This window comes from Cetorhinus maximus, unplaced genomic scaffold, assembly GCF_964194155.1.
Source record: "Cetorhinus maximus unplaced genomic scaffold, sCetMax3.hap1.1 HAP1_SCAFFOLD_1265, whole genome shotgun sequence".
Lineage (NCBI taxonomy): Eukaryota > Metazoa > Chordata > Chondrichthyes > Lamniformes > Cetorhinidae > Cetorhinus > Cetorhinus maximus.
Genome location: NW_027597207.1, coordinates 62837 through 90288, shown reverse-complemented (window position 1 = coordinate 90288; position 27452 = coordinate 62837). Strand labels below are relative to the sequence as shown.

The 27452-nt window shown below is 49.4% G+C and overlaps 1 protein-coding gene across 5 annotated transcripts; it reads left to right on the top strand.

Annotated features, from left to right (window-relative positions):
- On the top strand, window positions 1-27119 carry LOC144675994 (CD209 antigen-like protein C). 5 transcript variants are annotated; one of them, XM_078536514.1, is made up of 6 exons: window positions 1-138; window positions 19278-19397; window positions 22376-22495; window positions 24007-24149; window positions 24869-24975; window positions 26712-27119. In XM_078536514.1, exons 1-6 carry the CDS (start codon window positions 72-74, stop codon window positions 26761-26763), a joined length of 609 nt encoding a protein of 202 aa, XP_078392640.1. In that variant the 5' UTR covers window positions 1-71; the 3' UTR covers window positions 26764-27119. The 5 variants fall into 5 exon arrangements, with proteins under 5 accessions (XP_078392640.1, XP_078392637.1, XP_078392636.1 ...); XM_078536511.1 differs by having other exon boundaries at window positions 26402-27119; XM_078536510.1 differs by lacking the exon at window positions 1-138 and adding an exon at window positions 2466-3747 and having other exon boundaries at window positions 26402-27119.
- The last annotated feature ends 333 nt before the right edge of the window (window positions 27120-27452 follow it).

The window sequence follows — 27452 nt, the reverse complement described above, 5'->3', positions numbered from 1 at the left end:
CATCTGAGAGAGAGAGAGAGAGAAGCAGACAGGACAGGAACGGAGGAGAGAGACCCCCTCAGACACAAACCATGGAGCATAACACCGACTACTTGAATATGAGACACATCAAAAACAACACGACAGCGCCCAGTGAACGTAGGTTAAACTGTTCAATAGAGGGAGAGAGAGAGACGGAGGGAGAGAGACAGAGAGAGAGGGAGGGAGAAAGAGAGAGACTGAGGGGTTGGGGGACAGATGGTGGGACAGAGAGTGAGGGTGCGAGAAGGAGAGAGAGAGAGACAGAAAGAGTATGACAATTATAAAGACACCGAGAGACAAAGAGAGAGAGAGATAAGGAATGAAAAAGAGAGACGGGGAGCGACAGATGGTGAGTGAGATTGAGTAAGGGAGAGGAAGAGAAATGGAGAGAGATATTGAGAGTGCGAGAGAAAGAGAGAGAGAGAGATAGTGAGAGACATTGAGACTGAGAAAGACAGAGAGAGGTAAGGTTAGAGAGTTTGAGAGCGAGAGAGACAGCGAGAGAGATGGTGCGAGAGAAAAAGAGAAACAGAGAGAGATGGTGAGAGGGTCTGAGAGCGAGAGAGATGGTGCACAGTGCATACTCGATGGGCCAAAGGGCCTCTTCTGCACTGTGTGATTCTGTGACAGCAACTACATGAATATGAGACACATCAGAACCGACAGGACTGCGCCCAGTGAATGTAGGTTAATATTTACACTAGAGGGAGAGAGAGAAGTAAAGAGAAGGACAGCGAGAGAGAGGGAGAGTGAGAGAGAGGGAGAGAGAGAGAGAATTATGGGTTGGTGGACAGATGAAGGGACTGAGAGTGCGGGAGACGGAGAGAAAGAGACAGAAAGACAGAAAGATTATGAAAATTATAAAAATACTGAGAGACAGAGAGAGGGAGGAAAGGAATGAAAAAGAGAGAGTCAGACAGAGAGAGAAAGATGGAGAGCCAAATGGTGAGAGAGATTGAGAAAGCGAGAGGCAGAGAAATGGAAAGAAATATTGAGAGTGGGAGAGACAGAGAGAGAGGTGATGAGAGAGACAGGGAGAGAGATTGAGAGAGACAGAGAGAGAGATGGTGCGAGAGATTGACAGAGAGAGGCACTGAGAGAGATATCGTTGCAGACATTGAGGCTGAGTGAGAAAGAGAGAGATGGTGAGAAGGGCTGAGAGTGATAGAGACAGTGAGAGAGATGGTGCACAGTGCATACTCGATGGGCCAAAGGGCCTCTTCTGCACCGTGAGATTCTGTGATAGCAACTACATGAATATGAGTCACATCAAAACCGACAGGACAGCGCCCAGTGAATGTAGGTTAAAATTTACACTAGAGGGAGAGAGAGAGAGAGAGAGAGAGAAGTAAAGAGAAGGACAGGGAGAGAGAGGGAGAGGGAAAGAGAGAGAATGAGGGGTTGGGGGACAGATGGAGGGACTGAGAGTAAGGGCGAGAGAGAGAGACAGAAAGACAGAAAGAGTATGAAAATTATAAAGAAACCGAGAGACAAAGCGAGAGAGGAAAGGAATGAAAAATAGAGAGAGAGAGAGTCAGACAGAGAGAGATGGTGAGAGAGATTGAGAGTGAGAGAGAAAGATGTTGAGAGAGCTTGAGAGAGGAGGAGATAGAGAGATGTGGTGAGAGATATTGAGAGAGAGGGACAGAGAGAGAGATGTGGTGAGAGATATTGAGAGTGACAGAGAGAGAGATGGTGAGAGAGATTGAGAGAGAGGGAGACAGAGAGAGATTTTGACAGAGATTGAGAGAGGGAGACAAAGAGAGTTGGTGAGAGAGATTGAGAGAGGGAGACAGAGAGAAAGATGTGGTGAGAGATATTGAGAGAGAGGGAGACAGAGAGAGAGATGGTGAGAGAGATTGAGAGAGAGGGAGACCGAGAGAGAGATGGTGACAGAGGTTGAGAGAGGGAGACAGAGAGAGAGATGGTGAGAGAGATTGAGAGAGAGGGAGACAGAGAGAGAGATGGTGAGACAGATTCAGAGAGAGGGAGACAGAGAGAGGGAGACAGAGAGAGAGATGGTGAGAGAGACTGAGACAGAGGGAGACAGAGAGAGAGATGGTGAGAGAGATTGAGAAAGAGGGAGACAGAGAGAGAGATGGTGAGAGAGATTCAGAGAGAGGGACACAGAGAGAGAGATGGTGAGAGAGATTGAGAGAGAGGGAGACAGAGAGAGAGATGGTGAGAGAGATTCAGAGAGAGGGAGACAGAGAGAGGGAGACAGAGAGAGAGATGGTGAGAGAGACTGAGACAGAGGGAGACAGAGAGAGATGGTGAGAGAGATTGAGAGAGAGGGACTGCTGCCCCTGGAGTCAGTACAACCAGCCTCTCATTCTGATCTCAGGGGAAGTGTCATTATGAAATGGAACGAAGAGGCAGAAACAGTTTTGAGGAAGTTTACGCCCTAACATCGAGTCTGAGGAAAGACTGAGACACATCTGAGAGAGATAGAGAAGCGGACAGGACAGGAACGGTGGAGAGAGACCCCTCAGACACAAACCATGGAGCAGGACAGCGACTACATGAATATGAGACACATCAAAAACAACACAACAGCCCCCAGTGAACGTAGGTTGAACTGCTCGATAGAGGGAGAGAGAAGGAGAAGGACAGAGACTGAGGGGTTGGGGGACAGATGGAGGGGCAGAGAGTGAGGGTGAGAGGGAGAGAGAGAGAGAGAGAGAGATGGAAAGACAGAAATAGTATGACAATTATAAAGACACCGAGAAACAAAGAGAGAGAGAGAGATAACGAATGAAAGACAGATACAGACATTCAGACAGAGAGAGAGAGAGATGGGGAGAGAGAGATGGTGAGAGAGATTGAGAGAGAGGGACAGAGAGAGACGTGGTGAGAGATATTAAGAGAGAGAGACAGAGAGAGAGATGGTGAGAGAGATTGAGAAAGAGAGACAGAGGGAGAGATGATGAGAGAGACAGAGAGAGGGAGACAGAGAGATGGTGACAGAGATTGAGAGAGGGAGACAGAGAGAGAGATGGTGAGAGAGATTGAGAGAGAGGGACAGAGAGAGAGATGTGGTGAGAGATATTGAGAAAGAGAGACAGAGAGAGAGATGGTGACAGAGATTGAGAGAGGGAGACAGAGAGAGAGATGGTGACAGAGATTGAGAGATGGAGACAGAGAGAGACGTGGTGAGAGATATTGAGAGAGATGGAGACAGAGAGAGAGATGGTGAGAGTGGTTGAGAGAGAGAGACACAGAGAGAGATTGTGACAGACATTGAGGCTGAGAGGGTTAGAGAGAGAGATGTTGAGAGACATTGAGAGTGAGAGAGATAAAGAGTGAGATCGCAAGAGAGATTGAGAGAGAGAGAGGGGCACAGTGAGAGAGACTTGATGAGAGATATTGAGAGAGAGAGAGACAGACAGAGAGATATGGTTAGAGATTGAGAGAGAGAGAGAGAGGGACAGAGAGAGAGATTGAGAGAGAGGGACAGCTGCCCCTAGAGTCAGTACAACCAGCCTCTCATTCTGATCTCAGAGGAAGTGTCATTGTGAAATGGAACGAAGAGGCAGAAACAGTTTTGAGGAAGTTTTCGCCCTGACATAGAGTCTGAGGAAAGACTGAGACACATCTGAGAGAGAGAGAGAAGCAGACAGGACAGGAACGGAGGAGAGAGACCCGCTCAGACACAAACCATGGAGCAGGACACCGACGACAGGAATACGAGACACATCAAAAACAACACAACAGCCCCCAGTGAAGGTAGGTTAAACTGTTCAATAGAGGGAGAGAGAGAGGATGAGAGAGAGAGGGAGAGAGATGGACAGAGACAGAGACAAAGGGAGAGAGAGGCAGAGACAGAGAGAGAGAGAGGAACATGGGGACATATGACTTAGGAGCAGGAGTAGGCCATTCGGCCCCTCGAGCCTGCTCTGCCATTCAGTAGGATTATGGCTGATCTTGACTCACCCCACCCCCTCCCCATAACCCTCGACTCCCTTGTCAATCAGAAACCCGTCTAACTCAGCCTTGAATATATTCACTGACCCGGCCTCCACCGCTCTCTGGGGGAGAGAATTCCACAGACTGACCACCCTCCGAGAGAAGAAATTCCTCCTCATCTCCGTCTTCAATGGGAGACCCCTTATTCTGAAACTGTGCCTCCCACTCCTCGTTCTAGATTCCCCCACGAGGGGGAAACATCCTCCCAGCATCCACCCTGTCGAGCCCCTGTCAGGATCTTATATGTTTCAATAAGACGGCCTCTCATTCTTCTAAACCCCAATGGGTACAGGCCCAACCTGCTCAACCTCTCCTGATAAGACAAACCCCTTCTTCCCAGGAATCAGCCCAGTGAACCTCCTCTGAACTGTCTCTAAAGCAGTTATATCTATTTACAAATAAGGAGACCACAACTCTACGCAGTACTCCAGCTGCGGACTCGCCAAGGCCCTGTACAGCAGCAGTAAAACTTCCCACCCACTTGACCTGTCCATATCCCTTTGCAGACCCTCTACCTCCTGTTGACGACTGACTTTCCCACCTATCCTGGTGTCATCGGCAGATTTAGCGTCCACACATTCGCTGCTCTCATCCCAGTCACTCATATAAATGGTGAATCGTTGAGGTCCCAGCACTGACCCCTGAGGCTCTCCGCTCGTCACATCTTGTCAACCCGAAAAAAACCCATTTACCCCTACTCGCTGCTCCCTGTTAGCTGACCAATCCTCTATCCATGTTAATATGTTACCTCCTACACCATTTGCTCTTATCTTCCAGAGTAACCTTTGATGTGGCGGCTGATCACATGCCTGTCGGAGAGAGAGAGCGAGAGAGAGAGAGAAAGAGGGAAAGAGACAGACAGGGACAAGGGGAGATAGAGAGAGAGAGAGACGCAGATGGAGAGAGGGATTCAGAGAACGGAGGAGACAGAGAGAGAGCGACAGAGAGAGACAGACAGAGTGAGAGTGAAAGAGAGAGAGAGAGGTGGGGAGGGAGAGGAACAGAGATTGAGAACTGGTGAGAGAGATTGAGAGAGAGGGAGACAGAGAGAGAGATGGTGAGAGAGATTGAGAGAGAGGGAGACAGAGCGAGAGATGGTGAGAGAGATTGAGAGAGAGGGAGACAGAGAGAGAGATGGTGAGAGAGATTGAGAGAGAGGTAGACAGAGAGAGATATTGAAAGAGAGGGAGACAGAGAGAGATGGTGAGAGAGATTGAGAGAGAGGGAGACAGAGAGAGAGATGGTGAGAGAGATTGAGAGAGAGGGAGACAGAGAGACAGATATTGAGAGAGAAGGAGACAGAGAGAGAGATGGTGAGAGAGATTGAGAGAGAGGGAGACAGAGAGAGAGAGATTGAGAGAGAGGGAGACAGAGAGAGATGGTGAGAGAGACTGAAAGAGAGGGAGACAGAGAGAGAGATGGTGAGAGAGATTGAGAGAGGGGGAGACAGAGAGAGAGATGCTGAGAGAGATTGAGAGAGAGGCACTGCTGCCCCTGGAGTCAGTACAACCAGCCTCTCATTCTGATCTCAGGGGAAGTGTCATTGTGAAATGGAACCAAGAGACAGAAACAGTTTTGAGGAAGTTTACGCCCTGACATCGAGTCTGAGGAAAGACTGAGACACATCTGAGAGAGAGAGAGAAGCAGACAGGACAGGAACGGAGGAGAGAGACCCCCTCAGACACAAACCATGGAGCAGGACACCGACTGCTTGAATATGAGACACATCAAAAACAACACGACAGCCCCCAGTGAACGTAGGTTAAACTGTTCAATAGAGGGAAAGAGAGAGACGGAGGGAGCGAGACAGAGAGAGAGGGAGGGAGAAAGAGAGAGACTGAGGGGTTGGGGGACAGATGGTGGGACAGAGAGTGAGGGTGAGAGAGGGAAAGAGAGAGAGAGAGACAGAAAGACAGAAAGAGTATGACAATTATAAAGACACCGAGAGACAAAGAGAGAAAGAGAGAGAGATAAGGAATGAAAAAGAGAGACTGTCAGACAGAGAGAGAGAGAGACGGGGAGCGACAGATGGTGAGTGAGATTGAGTAAGGGAGAGGAAGAGAAATGGAGAGAGATATTGAGAGTGCGAGAGAAAGAGAGAGAGAGATAGTGAGAGACATTGAGACTGAGAAAGACAGAGAGAGGTAGGGTTAGAGAGTTTGAGAGCGAGAGAGACAGCGAGAGAGATGGTGCACAGTGCATACTCGATGGGCCGAAGGGCTTCTTCTGCACTGTGTGATTCTGTGTTAGCAACTACATGAATATGAGACACATCAGAACCGACAGGACAGCGCCCAGTGAATGTAGGTTAAAATTTACACTAGAGGGAGAGAGAGAAGTAAAGAGAAGGACAGCGAGAGAGAGGGAGAGTGAGAGAGAGGAAGAGAGAGAGAATTATGGGTTGGGGGACAGATGAAGAGACTGAGAGTGTGGGAGAGAGAGAGATAGAGACAGAAAGACAGAAAGGTTATGAAAATTATAAAAATACTGAGAGACAGAGAGAGGGAGGAAAGGAATGAAAAAGAGATTCAGACAGAGAGAGAAAGATGGAGAGACAGATGGTGAGAGAGATTGCGAAAGCGAGAGGCAGAGAAATGGAAAGAAATATTGAGAGTGGGAGAGACAGAGAGAGAGATGGTGCGAGAGATTGAGAGAGAGAGGCACTGAGAGAGAGATCGTTGCAGACATTGAGGCTGAGTGAGAAAGCGAGAGATGGTGAGAAGGGCTGAGAGTGTGAGAGACAGCGAGAGAGATGTTGCAGAGTGCATACTCGATGGGCCGAAGGGTCTCTTCTGCACTGTGAGATTCTGTGATAGCAACTACATGAATATGAGTCACATCAAAACCGACAGGACAGCGCCCAGTGAATGTAGGTTAAAATTTACACTAGAGGGAGAGAGGGAGAGAGAGAGAGAAGTAAAGAGAAGGACAGGGAGAGAGAGGGAGAGGGAAAGAGAGAGAATGAGGGGTTGGGGGACAGATGGAGGGACTGAGAGTTAGGGCGAAAGACAGAAAGAGTATGAAAATTATAACGAAACCGAGAGACAAAGGGAGAGAGGAAAGGACTGAAAAATAGAGAGAGTCAGACAGAGAGAGATGGTGAGAGGGATTGAGAGTGAGAGAGTCAGAGAGATAGATGGTGAGAGAGCTTGAGAGAGGGGTAGATAGAGAGAGAGTGCTGGAGAGAGAGATTGAGACTGATAGAGACAGGGTGAGAGATGTTGAGAGACAAAGATGGTGAGAGATATTGAGAAAGAGGGACAGAGAGAGAGACTTGGTGAGAGATATTAAGAGAGAGAGACAGAGAGAGAGATGGTGAGAGAGATTGAGAAAGAGAGACAGAGGGAGAGATGATGAGAGAGATTGAGAGAGAGGGAGACAGAGAGAGAGAGATGGTGACAGAGCTTGAGAGAGGGAGACAGAGAGAGAGATGGTGAGAGAGATTGAGAGAGAGGGAGACAGAGAGAGAGATGGTGACAGAGATTGAGAGAGGGAGACAGAGAGAGAGACGTGGTGAGAGATATTGAGAGAGAGGGAGACAGAGAGAGAGATGGTGACAGAGATTGAGAGAGGGAGACATAGAGAGAGATGGTGAGAGAGATTGAGAGAGAGAGACAGAGAGAGAGATGTGGTGAGAGATATTGAGAGAGAGGGAGACAGAGAGAGAGATGGTGAGAGAGATTGAGAGAGAGGGACTGCTGCCCCTGGAGTGAGTACAACCAGCCTCTCATTCTGATCTCAGGGGTAGTGTCATTGTGAAATGGAACGAAGAGGCAGAAACAGTTTTGAGGAAGTTTAGAGGGAGAGAGAGAGAGAAGTAAAGAGAGGGACAGGGAGAGAGAGGGAGAGGGAAAGAGAGAGAATGAGGGGTTGGGGGACAGATGGAGGGACTGAGAGTTAGGGCGAGAGAGAGACAGAAAGTCAGAAAGAGTATGAAAATTATAAAGAAACCAAGACAAAGCGAGAGAGGAAAGGAATGAAAAATAGAGAGCCAGACAAAGAGAGATGGTGAGAGAGATTGAGAGTGAGAGAGATAGAGAGAGAGAGAGCTGGAGAGAGAGATTGAGACTGATAGAGACAGGGTGAGAGATGTTGAGAGACAAAGATGGTGAGAGAGATTGAGAGAGAGGGAGACAGAGAGAGAGATGGTGACAGAGATTGAGAGAGGGAGACAGAGAGAGAGACGTGGTGAGAGATATTGAGAGAGAGGGAGACAGAGAGAGAGATGGTGACAGAGATTGAGAGAGGGAGACAGAGAGAGAGATGTGGTGAGAGATATTGAGAGACAGAGAGAGAGATGGTGACAGAGATTGAGAGACTGAGACAGAGAGAGAGATGGTGAGAGAGATTGAGAGAGAGGGAGACAGAGAGAGAGATGGTGAGAGAGATTGAGAGAGAGGGAGACAGGGAGAGAGATGGTGAGAGAGACTGAGACAGAGGGAGACAGAGAGAGAGATGTGGTGAGAGATATTGAGAGAGAGAGACAGAGAGAGAGACGGTGAGAGAGATTGAGAGAGAGGGAGACCGAGAGAGAGATGGTGACAGAGATTGAGAGAGGGAGACAGAGAGAGAGATTGTGAGAGAGATTGAGAGAGAGGGAGACAGCGAGTGAGATGGTGAGAGAGACTGAGACAGAGGGAGACAGAGAGAGCGATGGTGAGAGAGATTGAGAGAGATGGACTGCTGCCCCTGGAGTCAGTACAACCAGCCTCTCATTCTGATCTCAGGGGAAGTGTCTTTGTGAAATGGAATGAAGAGGCAGAAACAGTTTTGAGGAAGTTTACGCCCTAACATCGAGTCTGAGGAAAGACTGAGACACATCTGAGAGAGATAGAGAAGCAGACAGGACAGGAATGGTGGAGAGAGACCCCTCAGACACAAACCGTGGAGCAGGACACCGACTACATGAATATGAGACACATCAAAAACAACACGACAGCCCCCAGTGAACGTAGGTTGAACTGCTCGATAGAGGGGGAGAGAAGGAGAAAGACAGAGACTGAGGGGTTGGGGGACAGATGGAGGGGCAGAGAGTGAGGGTGAGAGAGAGAGCGAGAGACAGAAAGACAGAAAGAGTATGACAATTATAAAGACACCGAGAAACAAAGAGCGAGAGAGATCAGGAATGAAAAAGAGAGACTGACAGACAGAGAGAGAGAGAGACGGGGAGCGACAGATGGTGAGTGAGTTTGAGTAAGGGAGAGGAAGAGAAATGGAGAGAGATATTGAGAGTGTGAGAGAAAGAGAGAGAGAGATAGTGAGAGACATTGAGACTGAGAAAGACAGAGAGAGGTAGGGTTAGAGAGTTTGAGTGCGAGAGAGACTGAGAGAGAGGGATGGTGCGAGAGAAAAAGAGAAACAGAGAGAGAGATGGTGAGAGGGTCTGAGAGCGAGAGAGACAGCGAGAGAGATGGTGAACAGTGTAAACTCGATGGGTCGAAGGGCCTCTTCTGCACTGTGAGATTCTGTGATAGCAACTACATGAATATGAGACACATCAGAACCGACAGGACAGCGCCCAGTGAATGTAGGTTAAAATTTACACTAGAGGGAGAGAGAGAGAGAGAGAGAGAAGGACAACGAGAGAGAGGGAGAGTGAGAGAGAGGGAGAGAGAGAGAATTATGGGTTGGGGGACAGATGAAGGGACTGAGAGTGCGGGAGAGAGAGAGATAGAGACAGAAAGACAGAAAGATTATGAAAATTATAAAAATACTGAGAGACAGAGAGAGGGAGGAAAGGAATGAAAAAGAGAGAGTCAGACAGAGAGAGAAAGATGGAGAGACAGATGGTGAGAGGGATTGAGAAAGCGAGAGGCAGAGAAATGGAAAGAAATATTGAGAGTGGGAGAGACAGAGAGAGGTGATGAGAGGGACAGGGAGAGAGATTGAGAGAGACAGAGAGAGAGATGGTGAGAGAGATTAAAAGTGAGAGAGATAGAGAGAGAGAGTGACAGAGAGAGAGACAGAGAGAGAGATGGTGCGAGAGAGAGGCACTGAGAGCGAGATCGTTACAGACATTGAGGCTGAGTGAGAAAGAGAGAGATGGTGAGAAGGGCTGAGAGTGAGAGAGACAGCGAGAGAGATGTTGCACAGTGCATACTCGATGGGCCGAAGGGACTCTTCTGCACTGTGAGATTCTGTGATAGCAAGTACATGAATATGAGTCATATCAAAACCGACAGGACAGCGCCCAGTGAACATAGGTTAAAATTTACACTAGAGGGAGAGAGAGAGAGAGAGAAGTAAAGAGAAGGACAGGGAGAGAGAGGGAGAGGGAAAGAGAGAGAATGAGGGGTTGGGGGACAGATGGAGGGACTAAGAGTTAGGGCGAGAGAGAGACAGAAAGACAGAAAGAGTATGAAAATTATAAAGAAACCAAGACAAAGCGAGAGAGGAAAGTAATGAAAAATAGAGAGAGTCAGACAGAGAGAGATGGTGAGAGAGATTGAGAGTGAGAGAGATAGATGGTGAGAGAGGTTGAGAGAGCAGGAGATAGAGAGAGAGAGCTGGAGAGAGAGATTGAGTCTGATAGAGACAGGGTGAGAGATGTTGAGAGACAAAGATGGTGAGAGAGATTGAGAAAGAGAGACAGAGGGAGAGATGATGAGAGAGATTGAGAGAGAGGGAGACAGAGAGAGAGATGGTGACAGAGATTGAGAGAGGGAGACAGAGAGAGAGATGGTGAGAGAGACTGAGACAGAGGGAGACAGAGAGAGAGATGGTGAGAGAGATTGAGAGAGAGGGAGACAGAGAGAGATGGTGACAGAGATTGAGAGAGGGAGACAGAGAGAGAGTTGGTGAAAGAGATTGAGAGAGGGAGACAGAGAGAGAGACGTGGTGAGGGATATTGAGAGAGAAGGAGACAGAGAGAGAGATGGTGACAGGGATTGAGAGAGGGAGACAGAGAGAGAGATGGTGAGAGAGATTGAGAGAGGGAGACAGAGAGATAGACGTGGTGAGAGATATTGAGAGAGAGGGAGACAGAGAGAGAGATGGTGACAGAGATTGAGGGAGGGAGACAGAGAGAGAGATGGTGAGAGAGATTGAGAGAGAGGGAGACAGAGAGAGAGATGGTGAGAGAGATTCAGAGAGAGGGAGACAGAGAGAGAGATGGTGAGAGAGATTGAGAGAGAGGGAGACAGAGAGAAAGATGCTGAGAGAGATTGAGAGAGAGGGACTGCTGCCCTTGGAGTCAGTACAACCAGCCTCTCATTCTGATCTCAGGGGAAGAGTCATTGTGAAATGGAACGAAGAAGCAGAAACAGTTTTGAAGACGTTTTCGCCCTGACATTGAGTCTGAGGATAGACTGAGGCACATCTGAGAGAGAGAGAGAGAGAAGCAGACAGGACAGGAACGAAGGAGAGAAACCCCTCAGACACAAACCATGGAGCAGGACATCAACTACATGAATATGAGACGCATCAAAAACAACACAACAGCACCCAGCGAACTTAGGTTAAACTGTTAAATAGAGGGAGAGAGGGAGAGAGAGGGTGAGAGAGAGAGAAAGAGAGGGAGAGAGAGAGAGAGGGAGAGAGAGAGAGATTGAGGGGTTGGGGGTCAGATGTTCGGACAGAGAGGGGGGTGAGAGAGAGAGAGGGAGAGAAACAGGAGGATTATGACAATTATAAAGACAACAAGGGACAAAGAGAGAGAGAGACAGAGATAAGGAATGAAAAAGAGAGAGAGAATCAGACAGAGAGAGAGAGAGAGATACAGGGAGAGAGAGAGATGGTGAGTCAGATTGAAAAAGGGAGATGCAGAGAAATGGAGAGACATGTTGAGAGTGCGAGAGAAAGAGAGAGAGATGGTGAGAGAGATTGAGACTGAGAGGGACAGATAGAGAGATAGTGAGAGAGAGATAGAGAGAGACATTGAGACTGAGAGAGATAGAGAGAGATAGGGTAAGAGGGTTTGAGAGCGAGAGAGTTGGTGTGAGGGAAAGAAAGAAACAGAGAGAGAGATGGTGAGAGTGATTGAGAGAGAGAGATACAGAGAGATTTTGACAGACATTGAGACTGAGAGAGACAGAGAGAGATAGGGTAAGAGAGTTTGAGAGTGAGAGAGACAGAGAGAGAGATGGTGCGAGAGAAAGAGAGAAACAGAGAGAGAGAGGGACAGTGAGATAGACTTGGTGAGAGATATTGAGAGAGAGAGAGACAGAGATATGTTGAGAGAAAGGGACAGAGGGAGAGATGGTGAGAGATTGAGAGAGAGGGGGAGAGAGAGAGACAGATGATAAGAGAGATTGAGAGAGAGGGAGACAGAGAGAGAGATGGAGAGAAAGATTGAGAGAGAGGGACTGCTGTCCCTGGTGTCAGTACAACCAGCGCCTCATACTGATCTCAGGGGAAGTGACATTGTGAAATAGAATGAAGAGGCAGAAACAGTTTTGAGGAAGTTTTCGCAATGACATAGAGTCTGAGGAAAGACTGAGACACATCTGAGAGAGAGAGAGAAGCAGACAGGACAGGAAAGGAGGAGAGAGACCCCTCAGACACAAACCATGGAGCAGGACAGCGACTACATGAATATGAGACACATCAAAAACAACACAACAGAGCCCAGTGAACATAGGTTAAACTAATCAATAGAGGGAGAGAGAGAGAGAGACTGAGGGGTTGGGGACAGAGAGTGAGGGCAACAGAGAGAGAGGGAGAGAGACAGAAAGACAGAAGGAGTATGACAATTATAAAGATACCGAAAGACAAAGAGAGAGAGAAAAGGAATGAAAAAGAGAGACAGACAGTCAGACAGAGAGAGAGACAGGGAGAGAGAGAGGGCGAGTGAGATTGAGAAAGGGAGAGATAGAGAAATGGAGATAGATATTGAGAGTGCGAGAGAAAGAGAGATGGTGAGAGAGATTGAGACTGAGGGACAGCGAGATGATGAGGGAGATTGAGAGTGAGAGATACTGAGAGAGAGATGGTCAGATAGATTGAGGTTGAGACACAGAGTCAGTAATGGTGAAAGATTGAGATTGAGAGAGACAGAGAGAGATGGTGAGAGAGATTGAGATTGAGAGAGACAGAGAGAGAGAGATGGTGAGAGAGATTGAGAGAAAGAGAGACACAGAGAGAGAGATGGTGAGAGTGGTTGAGAGAGAGAGACAGAGAGAGAGATCGTGACAGACATTGAGGCTGAAAGGGTCAGAGAGAGAGATGGTGAGAGGGACTGAGAGTGAGAGAGACAGCGAGAGAGATGTTGCAGAGTGCATACTCGATGGGCCGAAAGACCACTTCTGCACTGTGTGATTCTGTGATAGCAACTACATGAATATGAGACACATCAAAACCGACAGGACAGCGCCCAGTGAACGTAGGTTAACATTTACACGAGAGGGAAAGAGAGAGAAAAGTGAAGAGAAGGACAGCGAGATAGAGGGAGAGGGAGAGAGAAGGAGAGAGAGAATGAGGGGTTGGCGGACTGATGGAGGGACTGAGAGTTTGGGCGAGAGAGAGAAATGGACAGAAAGAGTATGAAAATTATAAAGAAACAGAGAGACAAAGAGAGAGGAAAGGAATGAAAAAGAGAGAGAGAGTCAGACAGAGAGAGAGATGGTGAGAGAGATTGAGAGTGAGAGAGATAGAGAGAGATGGTGAGAGAGCTTGAGACAGAGAGAGAGAGAGAGCTGGAGAGAGAGATTGAGACTGATAGAGAGAGTGAGAGATGTTGAGAGACATTGAGAGTGAGAGAGATAAAGAGAGATTGAGAGAGAGAGACACATTGAGAGAGACTTGATGAGAGATATCGTGAGAGAGAGAGAGAGACAGAGATATATAGTGAGAGATTGAGAGAGAGAGAGGCACAGTGAGAAAGACTTGATGAGAGAGATTGAGAGAGAGAGAGAGAGGGACAGAGAGAGAAATGGTGAGAGAGATTGAGAGGGAGACAGAGAGAGAGATGGTGAGAGAGATTGAGAGAAAGGGAGACAGAGAGAGAGATGGTGAGAGAGATTGAGAGAGAGGGAGACAGAGAGAGAGATGGTGAGAGAGATTGAGAGAGAGGGACTGCTGCCCCTGGTGTCAGTACAACCAGCCTCTCATTCTGATCTCAGGGGAAGTGTCATTGTGAAATGGAACAAAGAGGCAGAAACAGTTTTGAGGAAGTTTTCGCCCTGACATCGAGTCTGAGGAAAGACTGAGATACATCTGAGAGAGATAGAGAAGCAGACAGGACAGGAACGGAGGAGAGAGACCCCTCAGACACAAAACATGCAGCAGGACAGCGACTACATGAACATGAGACACATCAAAAACAACACGACAGCCCCCAGTGAACGTAGGTTGAACTGTTCAATAGAGAGAGAGAGAGAGGGCGAGAGAGAGAGAGAGGTTGCGAGAAGGACAGAGACAGAGACAAAAGGAGAGAGAGGCAGAGACAGAGAGAGAGAGGAATATGGGGACATATGACTTAGGAGCAGGAGTAGGCCATTCGGCTCCTCGAGCCTGCTCTGCCATTCAGTAAGATCATGGCTGATCTTGACTCACCCCACCCCCTCCCCATAACCCTCGACTCCCTTTTCAATCAGAAACCCGTCTAACTCAGCCTCGAATATATTCACTGACCCGGCCTCCACCGCTCTCTGGGGGAGAGAATTCCACAGATTGACCACCCTCTGAGAGAAGAAATTCCTCCTCATCTCCGTCTTCAATGGGAGACGCCTTATTCTGAAACTGTGCCTCCCACTCCTCGTTCTAGATTCCCCCACGAGGGGTAAACATCCTCCCAGCATCCACCCTGGCGAGCCCCTGTCAGAATCTTATATGTTTCAATAAGACGGCCTCTCATTCTTCTAAACCCCAATGGGTACAGGCCCAACCTGCTTAACCTCTCCTCATAAGACAAACCCCATCATCCCAGGAATCAGCCCAGTGAACCTCCTCTGAACTGTCTCTAAAGCAGTTATATCTATTTACAAATAAGGAGACCACATCTCTACGCAGTACTCCAGCTGTGGACTCTCCAAGACCCTGTACAGCAGCAGTGAAACTTCCCTACTTTTACATTCCATCCCCCTCACAATAAACACCAACGCTCCATTTGCCTTCCTAATCACTTGCTGCATCTGCGGACTAACTTCTTGTGATCCATGCACCAGGACACCCAGATCCCTCCGTACCGCAGAGTTCTGAAATCTCTCTCCGTTTAAATAGAATACTGCGTTTCTGTTCCTCCTGCCTCCTGGGCAGGTTCATGTTTTCACACGTTACACTCCATCCGCCAAATATTTGCCCATCCGCTTGACCTGTCCATATCCCTTTGCAGACTCTCTACCTCCTGTTGAAGACTTACTTTCCCACCTATCCTGGTGTCATCGGCAGATTTAGCGACCACACATTCGCTGCCCTCATCCAAGTCACTCATATAAATGGTGAATCGTTGAGGTCCCAGCACTGACCCCTGAGGCTCTCCGCTCGTCACATCTTGCCAACCCGAACAAAACCCATTTACCCCTACTCACTGCTCCCTGTTAGCTGACCAATCATCTATCCATGCTAATATGTTACCCCCTACACCATGTGCTATTATCTTCTGGAGTAACCTTTGATGTAGCGGCTAATCGCATGCCTGTCGGAGAGAGAGAGAGACAAAGAAAGTGAGGCAGAGAGAGAAAGAGGGAAAGAGACAGACAGAGAAAGGTGGAGAGAGAGAGGCAAATAGAGAGAGAGATTCAGAGAACGGGAGAGACAAAGAGAGGGCGACAGAGAGAGAGTGTCAGAGTGAGAGTGAAAGAGAGACAGAGAGAGAGGGAGGGAGAGAAAGGGAGATTGAGAAGTGGTGAGAGAGATTGTGAGAGAGAGGGAGACAGAGAGAGAGAGAGATTGTGAGAGAGATTGTGAGAGAGGGAGACAGAGAGAGAGATGGTGAGAGAGATTGAGAGAGAGGCACTGCTGCCCCTGGAGTCAGTACAACCAGCCTCTCATTCTGATCTCAGGGGAAGTGTCTTTGTGAAATGGAACCAAGAGGCAGAAACAGTTTTGAGGAAGTTTATGCCCTGACATCGAGTCTGAGGAAAGACTGAGACACATCTGAGAGAGAGAGATAAGCAGAAAAACACAGAGAGAGAGAGGCAGAGACAGAGAGAGAGTGGACCATAGAAACATATGACTTAGGAGCAGGAGTAGGCCATTCAGCCCCTCGAGCCTGCTCTGCCATTTAGTAAGATCATGGCTGATCTTGTCTGCCCCACCCCACCCGCCATAACCCTCGAGTCCCTTGTCAATCAGAAACCCGTCTAACTCAGCCTTGAATATATTCACTGACCCGGCCTCCACCGCTCTCTGGGGGAGAGAATTCCACAGACTGACCACCCTCCGAGAGAAGAAATTCCTCCTCAACTCCGTCTTCAATGGGAGACCCTTAATTCTGAAACTGTGCCTCCCCCCACTCCTCATTCTAGATTCCCCTACGAGGGGGAAACACCCTCCCAGCATCCACCCTGTCGAGCCCCCCCGTCAGGATCTTATATCTTTCAACAAGATGGCCTCTCATTCTTCTAAACTCCAATGGGTACGGGTTCAACCCGCTCAACCTCTCCTCATAAGACAAACCCCATCATCCCAGGAATCAGCCCAGTGAACCTCCTCTGAACTGTCTCTAAAGCAGTTATATCTGTTTACAAATAGGGAGACCACATCTCTACGCAGTACTCCAGCTGCGGACTCGCCAAGGCCCTATACAGCAGCAGTGAAACTTCCCTACTTTTACATTCCATCCCCCTCGCAATAAACACCAACGCTCCATTTGCCTTCCTAATCACTTGCTGCATCTGCGGACTAACTTCTTGTGATCCATGCACCAGGACACCCAGATCCCTCCGCACCGCAGAGTTCTGAAATCTCTCTCCGTTTAAATAGAATACTGCGTTTCTGTTCCTCCTGCCTCCTGGACTTACTTTCCCACCTATCCTGGTGTCATCGGCAGATTTAGCGACCACACATTCGCTGCCCTCATCCAAGTCACTCATATAAATGGTGAATCGTTGATGTCCCAGCACTGACCCCTGAGGCTCTCCGCTCGTCACATCTTGCCAACCCAAAAAAAACCCATTTACTCCTACTCGCTGCTCCCTGTTAGCTGACCAATCCTCTATCCATGTTAATATGTTACCCCCTAGACCATGTGCTCTTATCTTCCGGAGTCACCTTTGATGTGGCGGCTAATCACACGCCTGTCGGAGAGAGAGAGCCAAAGAGAGGGAGCCAGGGAGAGAAAGGGACATGCAGAGAGAGAAAGAGGGAAAGAGACAGACAAAGAAAGAGGGAGAGAGATAGACAGAGAGAGAGGAAAATAGAGAGAGAGATTCAGAGAACGGGAGAGACAGAGGGAGTGCTACAGAGAGAGAGGTAGAGTGAGAGTGAAAGAGAAACAGAGACAGAGATGGAGAGAGAGGGAGGGAGAGAAAGGGAGATCGAGAAGTGTTGAGAGATTGAGAGAGAGAGGGAGACAGAGAGAGAGAAGGTGAGAGCGATTGAGAGAGAGGGACAGAGAGAGAGATGGTGAGAGAGATTGAGAGAGAGGGACAGAGAGAGAGATGGTGAGAGAGATTGAGAGAGAGGGACAGAGAGAGAGATGGTGAGAGAGATTGAGAGAGAGGGACAGAGAGAGAGATGGTGAGAGAGATTGAGAGAGAAGCAGACAGAGAGACAGATGGTGAGAGAGATTGAGAGAGAGGGAAACAGAGAGAGAGATGGTGAGAGAGATTGAGAGAGAGGGAGACAGAGAGAGATTGAGAGAGATTGAGAAAGAGGGAGACAGAGAGAGATGGTGAGAGAGATTGAGAGAGAGGGAGACAGAGAGAGAGATGGTGAGAGAGATTGAGAGAGAGGGAGACAGAGAGAGAGATGGTGAGAGAGGTAGAGAGAGAGCGACAGAGAGAAAGTAAAGGAGAGGGAGGGAGCTAAAGGGAGATTGAGAGAGAGGGACTGCTGCCCCTGGAGTCAGTACAACCAGCCTCTCATTCTCATCTCAGGGGAAGTGTCATTGTGAAATGGAACCAAGAGGCAGAAACAGTTTTGAGGAACTTTTCACCCTAACATCGAGTCTGAGGAAAGACTGAGACACATCTGAGAGAGAGAGAAGCAGACAGGACAGGAACGGAGGAGAGAGACCCCTCAGACACAAACCATGGAGCAGGACAGCGACTACATGAATACGAGAAACATCAAAAACAACACGACAGCCCCCAGTGAACGTAGGTTAAACTGTTCAATAGAGGGAGAGAGAGAGAGGGAGAGAGAGAGAGATGCAAGGAGAGGGACAGCGAGATAGGGAGAGAGACAGAGAGGTGGAGATGGAGAAACAGAGAGAGAAATAGAGCAAGAACGAGAGAGAGAATGAGAAGAGTGAGAGAGAGAAAGAAAGACAGGGAGAGTGAGAGAGACAAATATGCATTGAGAGAGAGGGAAAAACAGAAACAGAGAAAGAGAGGCAGAGAGACAGAAAGTGAGATAGAGAGTTTGATAAATACAGTGTAGAGGGTGCTTTACTCTGTATCTAACCCCGTGCTGTACCTGTCCTGGGAGTGTTTGATGGGGACAGGGTAGAGGGAGCTTCACTCTGTACCTAACCCCGTGCTGTACCTGTACTGGGAGTGTTTGATGGGGACGATGTAGAGGGGGCTTTACTCTGTATCTAACCCCATGCTGTTCCTGTCCTGAGTGTTTGATGGGGACAGTGTAAAGGGAGCTTTACTCTGTATCTAACCCTGTGCTCTACCTGTCCTGAGAGTGTTTGATGGGGACGGTGTAGAGGAATATTTACTCTGTATCTAAACCTGAGCTGTACCTGTCCTGGGAGTGTTGATGGGGACAGTGTAGATGGAGCTTTACTCTCTTTCTAACCCCGTGCTGTCCCTGTCTTGGGAGCGTTTGACAGGGACTGTAGAGGGGCTTTACTCTGTACCTATGGTAATTCCCCGAAGCCTTCAGCTGCCTGGACCCTAAACTGCAAAAAGCTCTCGCTGAACCTCTCCGCCTATCTATCTCTCTCTCTCTCTCTCTGCCTCAATTTCTCTGTTTCTCTCTCCTCCTTTAAGACGCTCCTTGTACCGATCTCTGTGTCTGAGCTTTTGGTTTCCTGTCCCTAATATCTCCCTGTGTGACTCGGTGTTCGATTCTCTTTGATAACGCTCCTGTACCGTGCACTGGGATGTGAAATGAGGGATATAAACGAGTAACGTGGTTGTTGTTTCTCTTGATAAGTGGGGTAGATACGTCACCATTGTCTGTTCCGTGCAGTAACACGGGTTGCTCAACATGGGTCAATCTTTACTTCTCTATTCCAGGTAAAACAGGGCAGGAACCAGTTGGAGGAAGAAGATCAATAACTTCAACACATCTTGGCATCGCCTGCCTCATTGTCCTAATCATCAGTTTGGTTATTGCGATAGGGCTGAGAGTCCAAGGTAGGAAACTGAATCTGACACTGAACCTGTTACAGAGAGTGAACGGAGGCAATACTGAACTCCTTTATTTTCTCACCCTCTGTCCGTAAGCAGGGGTGTTTTCATGTTGGAAATAGGCTGTGGTGTGTTTACCAAAGCCCTCAGTTTGTGAGGTCAGACTTTAAAGGGAGAAGCAGCAACATCTCTCTAGATTTAAATCAGTAGCATAGTTTATTCATACATTCAAACCCTCTCACACTAACACTGATATATTCCACACCACTCACTAGAACACTGATATTCCCCACACCCCTCACCGTAACAATCTGATATATACCACACCCTTCACCGTAACAATCTGATATATCCCACACCCTTCACCGTAACAATCTGATATATCCCACACACCTCCCTATAACACCCTGATATATTAGGCAGCCCTCACTGTAACACTCTGATATATCCCACACCCTTCACTGTAACATTCCAATATACTCCACACCCCTCACTGTAACACTCTGATATATCTCACACCCCTCACTGTAAAACACTGATTTACACCACGCACCTCAGTGTAAAATGTTGATAAATCCCACACCTCTCACAGAAACAAACTGATATATCCCACACCCCTCACTGTAACACTCAGGCATACCCCACACCCCTCACTCTAACAGTCTGATATATCCCACATCCCTCCCTGTAACACGCTGAAATATCACACACCCCTCACTGGAACACTCTGATATATCCCAGACCCCTCACTGTAACACTCTGATATATCCCACACCCCTCACTGTAACACTCTGATATATCCCACACCCCTCACTGTAACACCCTGATATATCCCACACCCCTCACTGTAACAGTATGATATATCCCACAGCCCTCACTGTAACACTCTGATATATCCCACACCCCTCACTGTAACACTCTCATATATCCCACACCCCTCACTGTAACGAACTGATATATCCCACAAACCACACTGTAACACTCTGATAGTTCCCACTCCCCTCACTGCAACACATTTATATATCCCACATCCCTCACTGTAACACTCTGATATATCCTACACCCCTCACTTTAACACTCTGATATATCCCACACCCCTCACTGTAACACTCTGCTATATCCCACTCCCCTCACTGTAACACTCTGATATTTCCCACAACCCACACTGTAACACTCTGATATTTCCCACAACCCACACTGTAACACTCTGATATATCCCACACCCCTCACTGTAACACTCTGATATATCACACACCCCTCACTGTAACACTCTGATAGTTCCCACACCCCTCACTGTAACATTCTGATATATCCCACACCCCTCACTGTAACTCCCTGATATACCACACACCCCTCACTGTAACAGTCTGATAGTTCCTACACACATCACTGAAACATTATGAAATATTACACATTCTTCACTTTAACACACTGATATCACACAATCCACACTGTTATACTCTCATATATTGCACATGCTTCACTGTAACACTCGGATATATCCCACACCCCTCACTGTAACACACTGATATGTCCCACACCCCTCACTGTAACACTCTGATATATCCCACACCCCTCACTGTAACACTCTGATATACCCCACACCCCTCACTGTAACACTCTGATATACCCCACACCCCTCACTGTAACACTCTGATATATCCCACACCCCTCACTGTAACACTCTGATATATCCCACACCCCTCACTGTAACACTCTGATATACCCCACACCCCTCACTGTAACACTCTGATATATCCCACACCCCTCACTGTAACGCTCTGATATACCCCACACCCCTCACTGTAACACTCTGATATATCCCACACCCCTCACTGTAACACTCTGATATACCCCACACCCCTCACTGTAACACTCTGATATATCCCACACCCCTCACTGTAACACTCTGATATATCCCACACCCCTCACTGTAACACTCTGATAGATCCCACACCCCTCACTGTAACACTCTGATATATCCCACACCCCTCACTGTAACACTCTGATATACCCCACACCCCTCACTGTAACACTCTGATATACCCCACACCCCTCACTGTAGCACTCTGATATAACCCACACCCCTCACTGTAGCACTCTGATATACCCCACACCCCTCACTGTAGCACTCTGATATACCCCACACCGCTCACTGTAACACTCTGATATATCCCACACCCCTCACTGTAACACTCTGACATACTCCACACCCCTCACTGTAACACTCTGACATACCCCACACCCCTCACTGTAACACTCTGATATATCCCACACCCCTCACTGTAACACTCTGATATATCCCACACCCCTCACTGTAACACTCTGATATATCCCACACCCCTCACTGTAACACTCTGATATACCCCACACCCCTCACTGTAACACTCTGATATACCCCACACCCATCACAGCGTGTTTCCGCTCAGAGCCACATTATCGGAAGGATTTGAACACATTGGAGAGAAAGCGCAGAAGAGGTTTAGACGGATTTTCTGGGGATGAGAAGCTTCAGTTCCGAGCAGAGACGGGAGAGGTTGGGATTATTCTCCTCGGAGAGAAGGAGGCTGAGAGGGGATTTGATGGAGACGTTCAGAGTCAAGAGGGGGCTGGAGAGAGGAGACGGGGAGAAGCTGTTCACACTGGGCCCAGAGGACACAGATTTTTAAGCGATTTGCGAAGGAATCAAACGCGATGTGAGAGAAAACGTTTTCGCAGGCCGAGCGGTTCGGGTCTGGGATGTGCTGCCTGGTCATGTGGGGGAGGCAGGTTGAATTGAGGCATTCAAGGGGGCATTGGATGGTTATTTGAACAGATACAATGTGCAGGGGTACAGGGGGGAAAAGGCAGGGCAATGGCACTGGGTCCGAACGCTCATTCGGAGAGCCGGTGCGGACACGATGGGCCAAATGGCCTCCTTCTGTGCACTTCAGACCCTGTGGTTCTTTGACCCTGTAAGTTCTATGACCCTGTGATTCTCTCAGTCCTACAGATGGACAAGAACATGACGGGGCTGAATGGAAAGATCCGGAATATGTCCGAGACCCTTGAACAGACGCTCCAGGACCGAAGATCTTTCTGCGCCATCCTCCGGAACTACTCGGGTGAGTTGGTGCTGTCGGCCCCCACCCCCTTCCCCACTCTCCCACCATCCCACACTCTGTCCCATTGGGATCGCCCCCACCCCCTGTCTCCCCAACCCCACCCCCACCCCCTGTCTCCCCGCCCCCACACCCCGTCTCCCCGCCCCCACACCCCGTCTCCCCGCCCCCACACCCCGTCTCCCCGCCCCCACACCCCGTCTCCCCGCCCCCACACCCCGTCTCCCCGCCCCCACACCCCGTCTCCCCGCCCCCACACCCCGTCTCCCCGGCCCCACACCCCTTCTCCCCGGCCCCACACCCCGTCTCCCCGACCCCCTGTCTCCCCCCACCTGCCTCCCCACCCGCTGTCCCCCCACCCCACCCCCTATCTCCCCACCCCCACCCCCTGTCTCCCCACCCCCACCCCAACCCTGTCTACCCACCCCACACATTGTCTCCCCTCCCCCACCCCCTGTCTACCCACTCCAACCCCCTGTCTACCCACCCCCACCCCCACCCCCTGTCTCCCCTCCCTCACCCCCTGTCTCCCCTCACTCATCCCCTGTCTCCCCTCCCTCACCCCCACCCCCTGTCTACCCGCCCCTGTCTCCCCGCCCCCATCCCCTGTCTCTCCGCCCTCGCCCCCTGTCTCCCGCCCCCGCCCCGTCACCCCGCCCCCTGTCTCCCTGTCTCCCTGTCTCCCCATCCCCGCCCCCTGTCTGCCCACCCTGCCCCCTGTCTCCCCACCCCCACCCCACGCCCTGTCTCCCCACCCCCACCCTCCCCAGCCTCCCCACCCCACCCCCACGCCCTGTCTCCCCACCCCCATACCCTGTCTCCCCACCCCCACCCCCTGTCTCCCCACCCCTACCCCCTGTCTCCCCACCCCTACTCCCTGTCTCCCCACTCCCACCCCCTGTCTGGGGGTCTGTCCGACAGATTGAGGAGATTGGATAAGGTGCAGGCGGGTGAGCCAAACTCGAAACCTGAGGCCGACAAACAAAACCACAGCGACCGGACCCGAGGCGTTTAAAGCAATAAAGAGATTCGATTGGGTCGATGGAGAGAAACTATTTCCTCTGATCCGGTGGGTTGTGAGGGAGCCGGGGAGGGGGAGTCGAGAACAAGGGGGAAGAAGGTTAAAATTCGAGCCAGGACGTTCAGGGGGGACATCAGGAAACACCTCTTCACACAAAGGGGAGCGGAAATCAGGAACTCTCCCCCCACCCCCGCAATAAACTGTGGGGGCCGGAGGTCAAAGGGAAACGTCAAAACTGAGATTGAGAGATTGTTGTTGGGGATGGAGGGTCACGGAACCGAGGGAGTTAAGGTACAGAGCAGATCCAATAGAATGGTGTAAAATGCTCGAGAGGGGCTGAATGGCCTCCTCCTGTTCCTGTGTAACAGGCTCGAGAGGGGCTGAATGGCCTCCTCCTGTTCCTGTGTAACAGGCTCGAGAGGGGCTGAATGGCCTCCTCCTGTTCCTAATGTTACGATGTATTTCTCTGAATTAAGTCTGTATAATTTTGCAGAGTCTCCCTGTCCGAACGGCTGGAAATTTCATAATCATCATTGCTATAGATTCTCAACGGATAAAGTAAACTGGGACTCGGCAAAACAACAATGTGAATCCCAAAATTCACACTTCATCATCATAAATACAGAACAGGAACAGGTGAGAATGACAGACGCATCTGTCAGAATGAGATAGAGAGAAAATATCCCTCTGCACCGTCCCCATCAAACACTCCCAGGACAGGTACAGCACGGGGTTAGATACAGAGTAAAGCTCCCTCTACACTGTCCCCATCAAACACTCCCAGGACAGGTACAGCACGGGGTTAGGTACAGAGTAAAGCTCCCTCTAAACTGTGCCCATAAAACACTCCCAGGACAGGTACAGCACGGGGTTAGATACAGAGTAAAGCTCCCTCTACACTGCCCCCATCAAACAATCCCAGGACAGGTACAGCACAGGGTTTGATACAGAGTAATGCTCCCTCTACACTACATGAACGAGGGTTTCAGTAGTCGATGAGCTGAGCCCGGTGTGGTTCTGGGCGATGTTACGGAGTTGGGAAGAGGCCGTCTTGGTGACGATGTGGATATGAGGTGGGAATCCCGTCTCCAGGTTAAACACAACCCCAGGGTTGTGAACAGTCTGGTTCAGACTCAGAGAGTTCCCAGGATGGAGTCGGTAACTCAGGAATGGAGTTTGGAACAGAGACGGAAAAAAACAGCTTCAGTCTTCCCGATATTTAATCAGAGGGAATGAGGGAGAATTTCCTGAGGAAGGGTTTGGTGTATTTTGGGTATCAGTTGTGTGTGTGCGTGTTTGTGTGAGTTAAGGCAGTCATACTAACTGAACACATTCCATCATTGTATCTGCTGCAGAATTTCATAAAGAAATCTATCGAGAATAATCCTGGGGATCACTGGATCGGACTAACAGATCGAGAGAGTGAAGGAAACTGGAAATGGGTGGATGGGACCCCAGTGAGGTGAGTCCCAGCGTCGCATGGAGAGAGAGAGCAGGACAGGGGGATTAGTTTGGGATTGATACAGGGCTATGGGGAGAGAGCGGGGCAGTGGGATTAGTTTGTGATTGATACAGGGCTATGGGGAGAGAGCGGGGCAGTGGGATTAGTTTGGGGATTGATACAGGGCTATGGGGAGAGTGCGGGGCAGTGGGATTAGTTTGGGGTTGATGCAGGGCTATGGGGAGAGAGTGGGGCAGTGGGATTAGTTTGGGGATTGATACAGGGCTATGGGGAGAGTGCGGGGCAGTGGGATTAGTTTGGGGATTGATACAGGGCTATGGGGAGAGTGCGGGGCAGTGGGATTAGTTTGGGGTTGATGCAGGGCTATGGGGAGAGAGTGGGGCAGTGGGATTAGTTTGGGGTTGATACAGGGCTATGGGGAGAGAGTGGGGCAGTGGGATTAGTTTGGGGATTGATACAGGGCTATGGGGAGAGTGCGGGGCAGTGGGATTAGTTTGGGGATTGATACAGGGCTATGGGGAGAGTGCGGGGCAGTGGGATTAGTTTGGGGATTTGTACAGGGCTATGGGGAGAGAGCGGGACAGTGGGATTAGTTTGGGATTGATACAGGGCTATGGGGAAAGAGCGGGACAGTGGGATTAGTTTGGGGATTTGTACAGGGCTATGGGGAGAGAGCGGGGCAGTGGGATTAGTTTGGGGATTGATACAGGGCGATGGGGAGAGTGCGGGGCAGTGGGATTAGTTTGGGATTGATACAGGGCTATGGGGAAAGAGCGGGACAGTGGGATTAGTTTGGGATTGATACTGGGCAATGGGGAGAGTGCGGAACAGTGGGATTAGTTTGGGGATTGATACAGGGATATGGGGAGAGAGCAGGGACAGTGGGATTTGTTGGGGATTTGTACAGGGCTATGGGGAGAGAGTGGGAAATTGGGATTAGTTTGGGATTGATACAGGGCTATGGGGAGAGAGCGGGACAGTGGGATTAGTTTGGGGATTTGTACAGGGCTATGGGGAGAGAGCGGGACAGTGGGATTAGTTTGGGATTGATACAGGGCTATGGGGAGAGAGCGGGGCAGTGGGATTAGTTTGGGATTGATACAGGGCTATGGGGAGAGAGCGGGACAGTGGGATTAGTTTGGGATTGATACAGGGCTATGGGGAGAGAGTGGGACAGTGGGATTAGTTTGGGATTGATACAGGGCTATGGGGAGAGAGCGGGGCAGTGGGATTAGTTGGGGATTTGTACAGGGCTATGGGGAGAGAGTGGGACAGTGGGATTAGTTTGGGTTTTGTACAGGGCTATGGGGAGAGAGCGGGGCAGTGGGATTAGTTTGGGATTTGTTCCGGGCTGTAGGAATCTTGCTGATTCTGTGCAGGAATGTGTCGGATTTTTATCGGTATTTTTTATTTCCCCATTTCCCAGTTTTACTAAATGGTATAAGGGTGAACCGAATAATGCAGCAGGAAATGAAAACTGCGCCATTATCAGAAGTGCCGACTGGAATGATGTCAGTTGTTCCGATCACTTCCCTTTTATCTGTGAGAAAAGGGCACTGCCCAGCGTCGAGGCAGCTGATATTGAGAAATATTGTTCCTGAAGAGAGACTGGGACACAGAACGAGAGTGTCAGGATTGTCCAAAGATCCCCAGCCCCTCCTCCCTTCCCCACAATCCCCGACTGCCCGAGGCCACGTCCGTAAGGTGAAAGTTCATCTGTTCCCCTTCTCCCCCAGGAGGAGCCCCCTACAGCGCCACCGGTGGTGGGAGGCGGGAATGACATCATGACGGTTGACATTGGAAAACCCCATTCTAAATCCAAGCAGGAATCTGGCGACATGTAACAGGACAGAAGTCCTGCATTTCTCTAGCAACTTTCACTAATTCAGATGATCCCCAACCTGCTTTTGCAGCCAATGAAGCAAGTCCTTACAGAGTTTTCATCGTTGTCATGTCAGAAACGAGGCATTCAATTTGCGTGCAGTAAACTCCCACTGGACTCAGGATTAAACTCGGTCACATCAGAAATACCCTTTGGACTTTTTCTTCTCGGACTCTGTAAATCATGTGAACTCATTTCAATCTCCCTGGTTCTTGTACTGTTACTATCCATAGTTGTAAAAGTTTCCTTTTTCTATCCTCCATTACTGTGTCTGTGCATTTGTGTACGTGTGTGTGCGTGTGTGTGTGTAAATGTCTATGTGTGTAGGTGTGTTTGTGTGTGAGTGTTTGAATGTGAGTGTGAGAGCTGTTATTATGTGTGTGTGAGCGTGAATGTGTTTGTGTGTGTGTGTGTGTGAGAGAGTAGGCGTGTATGTGTGTTTGTGAGAATATGTTTGTGTGAGTGTGTGTGTTTGTGCGAGTGTGCGTGAGAGTGTGGATGGGTGTGTGCGAGTGTGTGTGCGAGTGTGTGTGGGTGTGAATGTGGAGGTTGACATTGTGAACATTCCTGCCCCGGGTTTTAAATGTAAATAAAC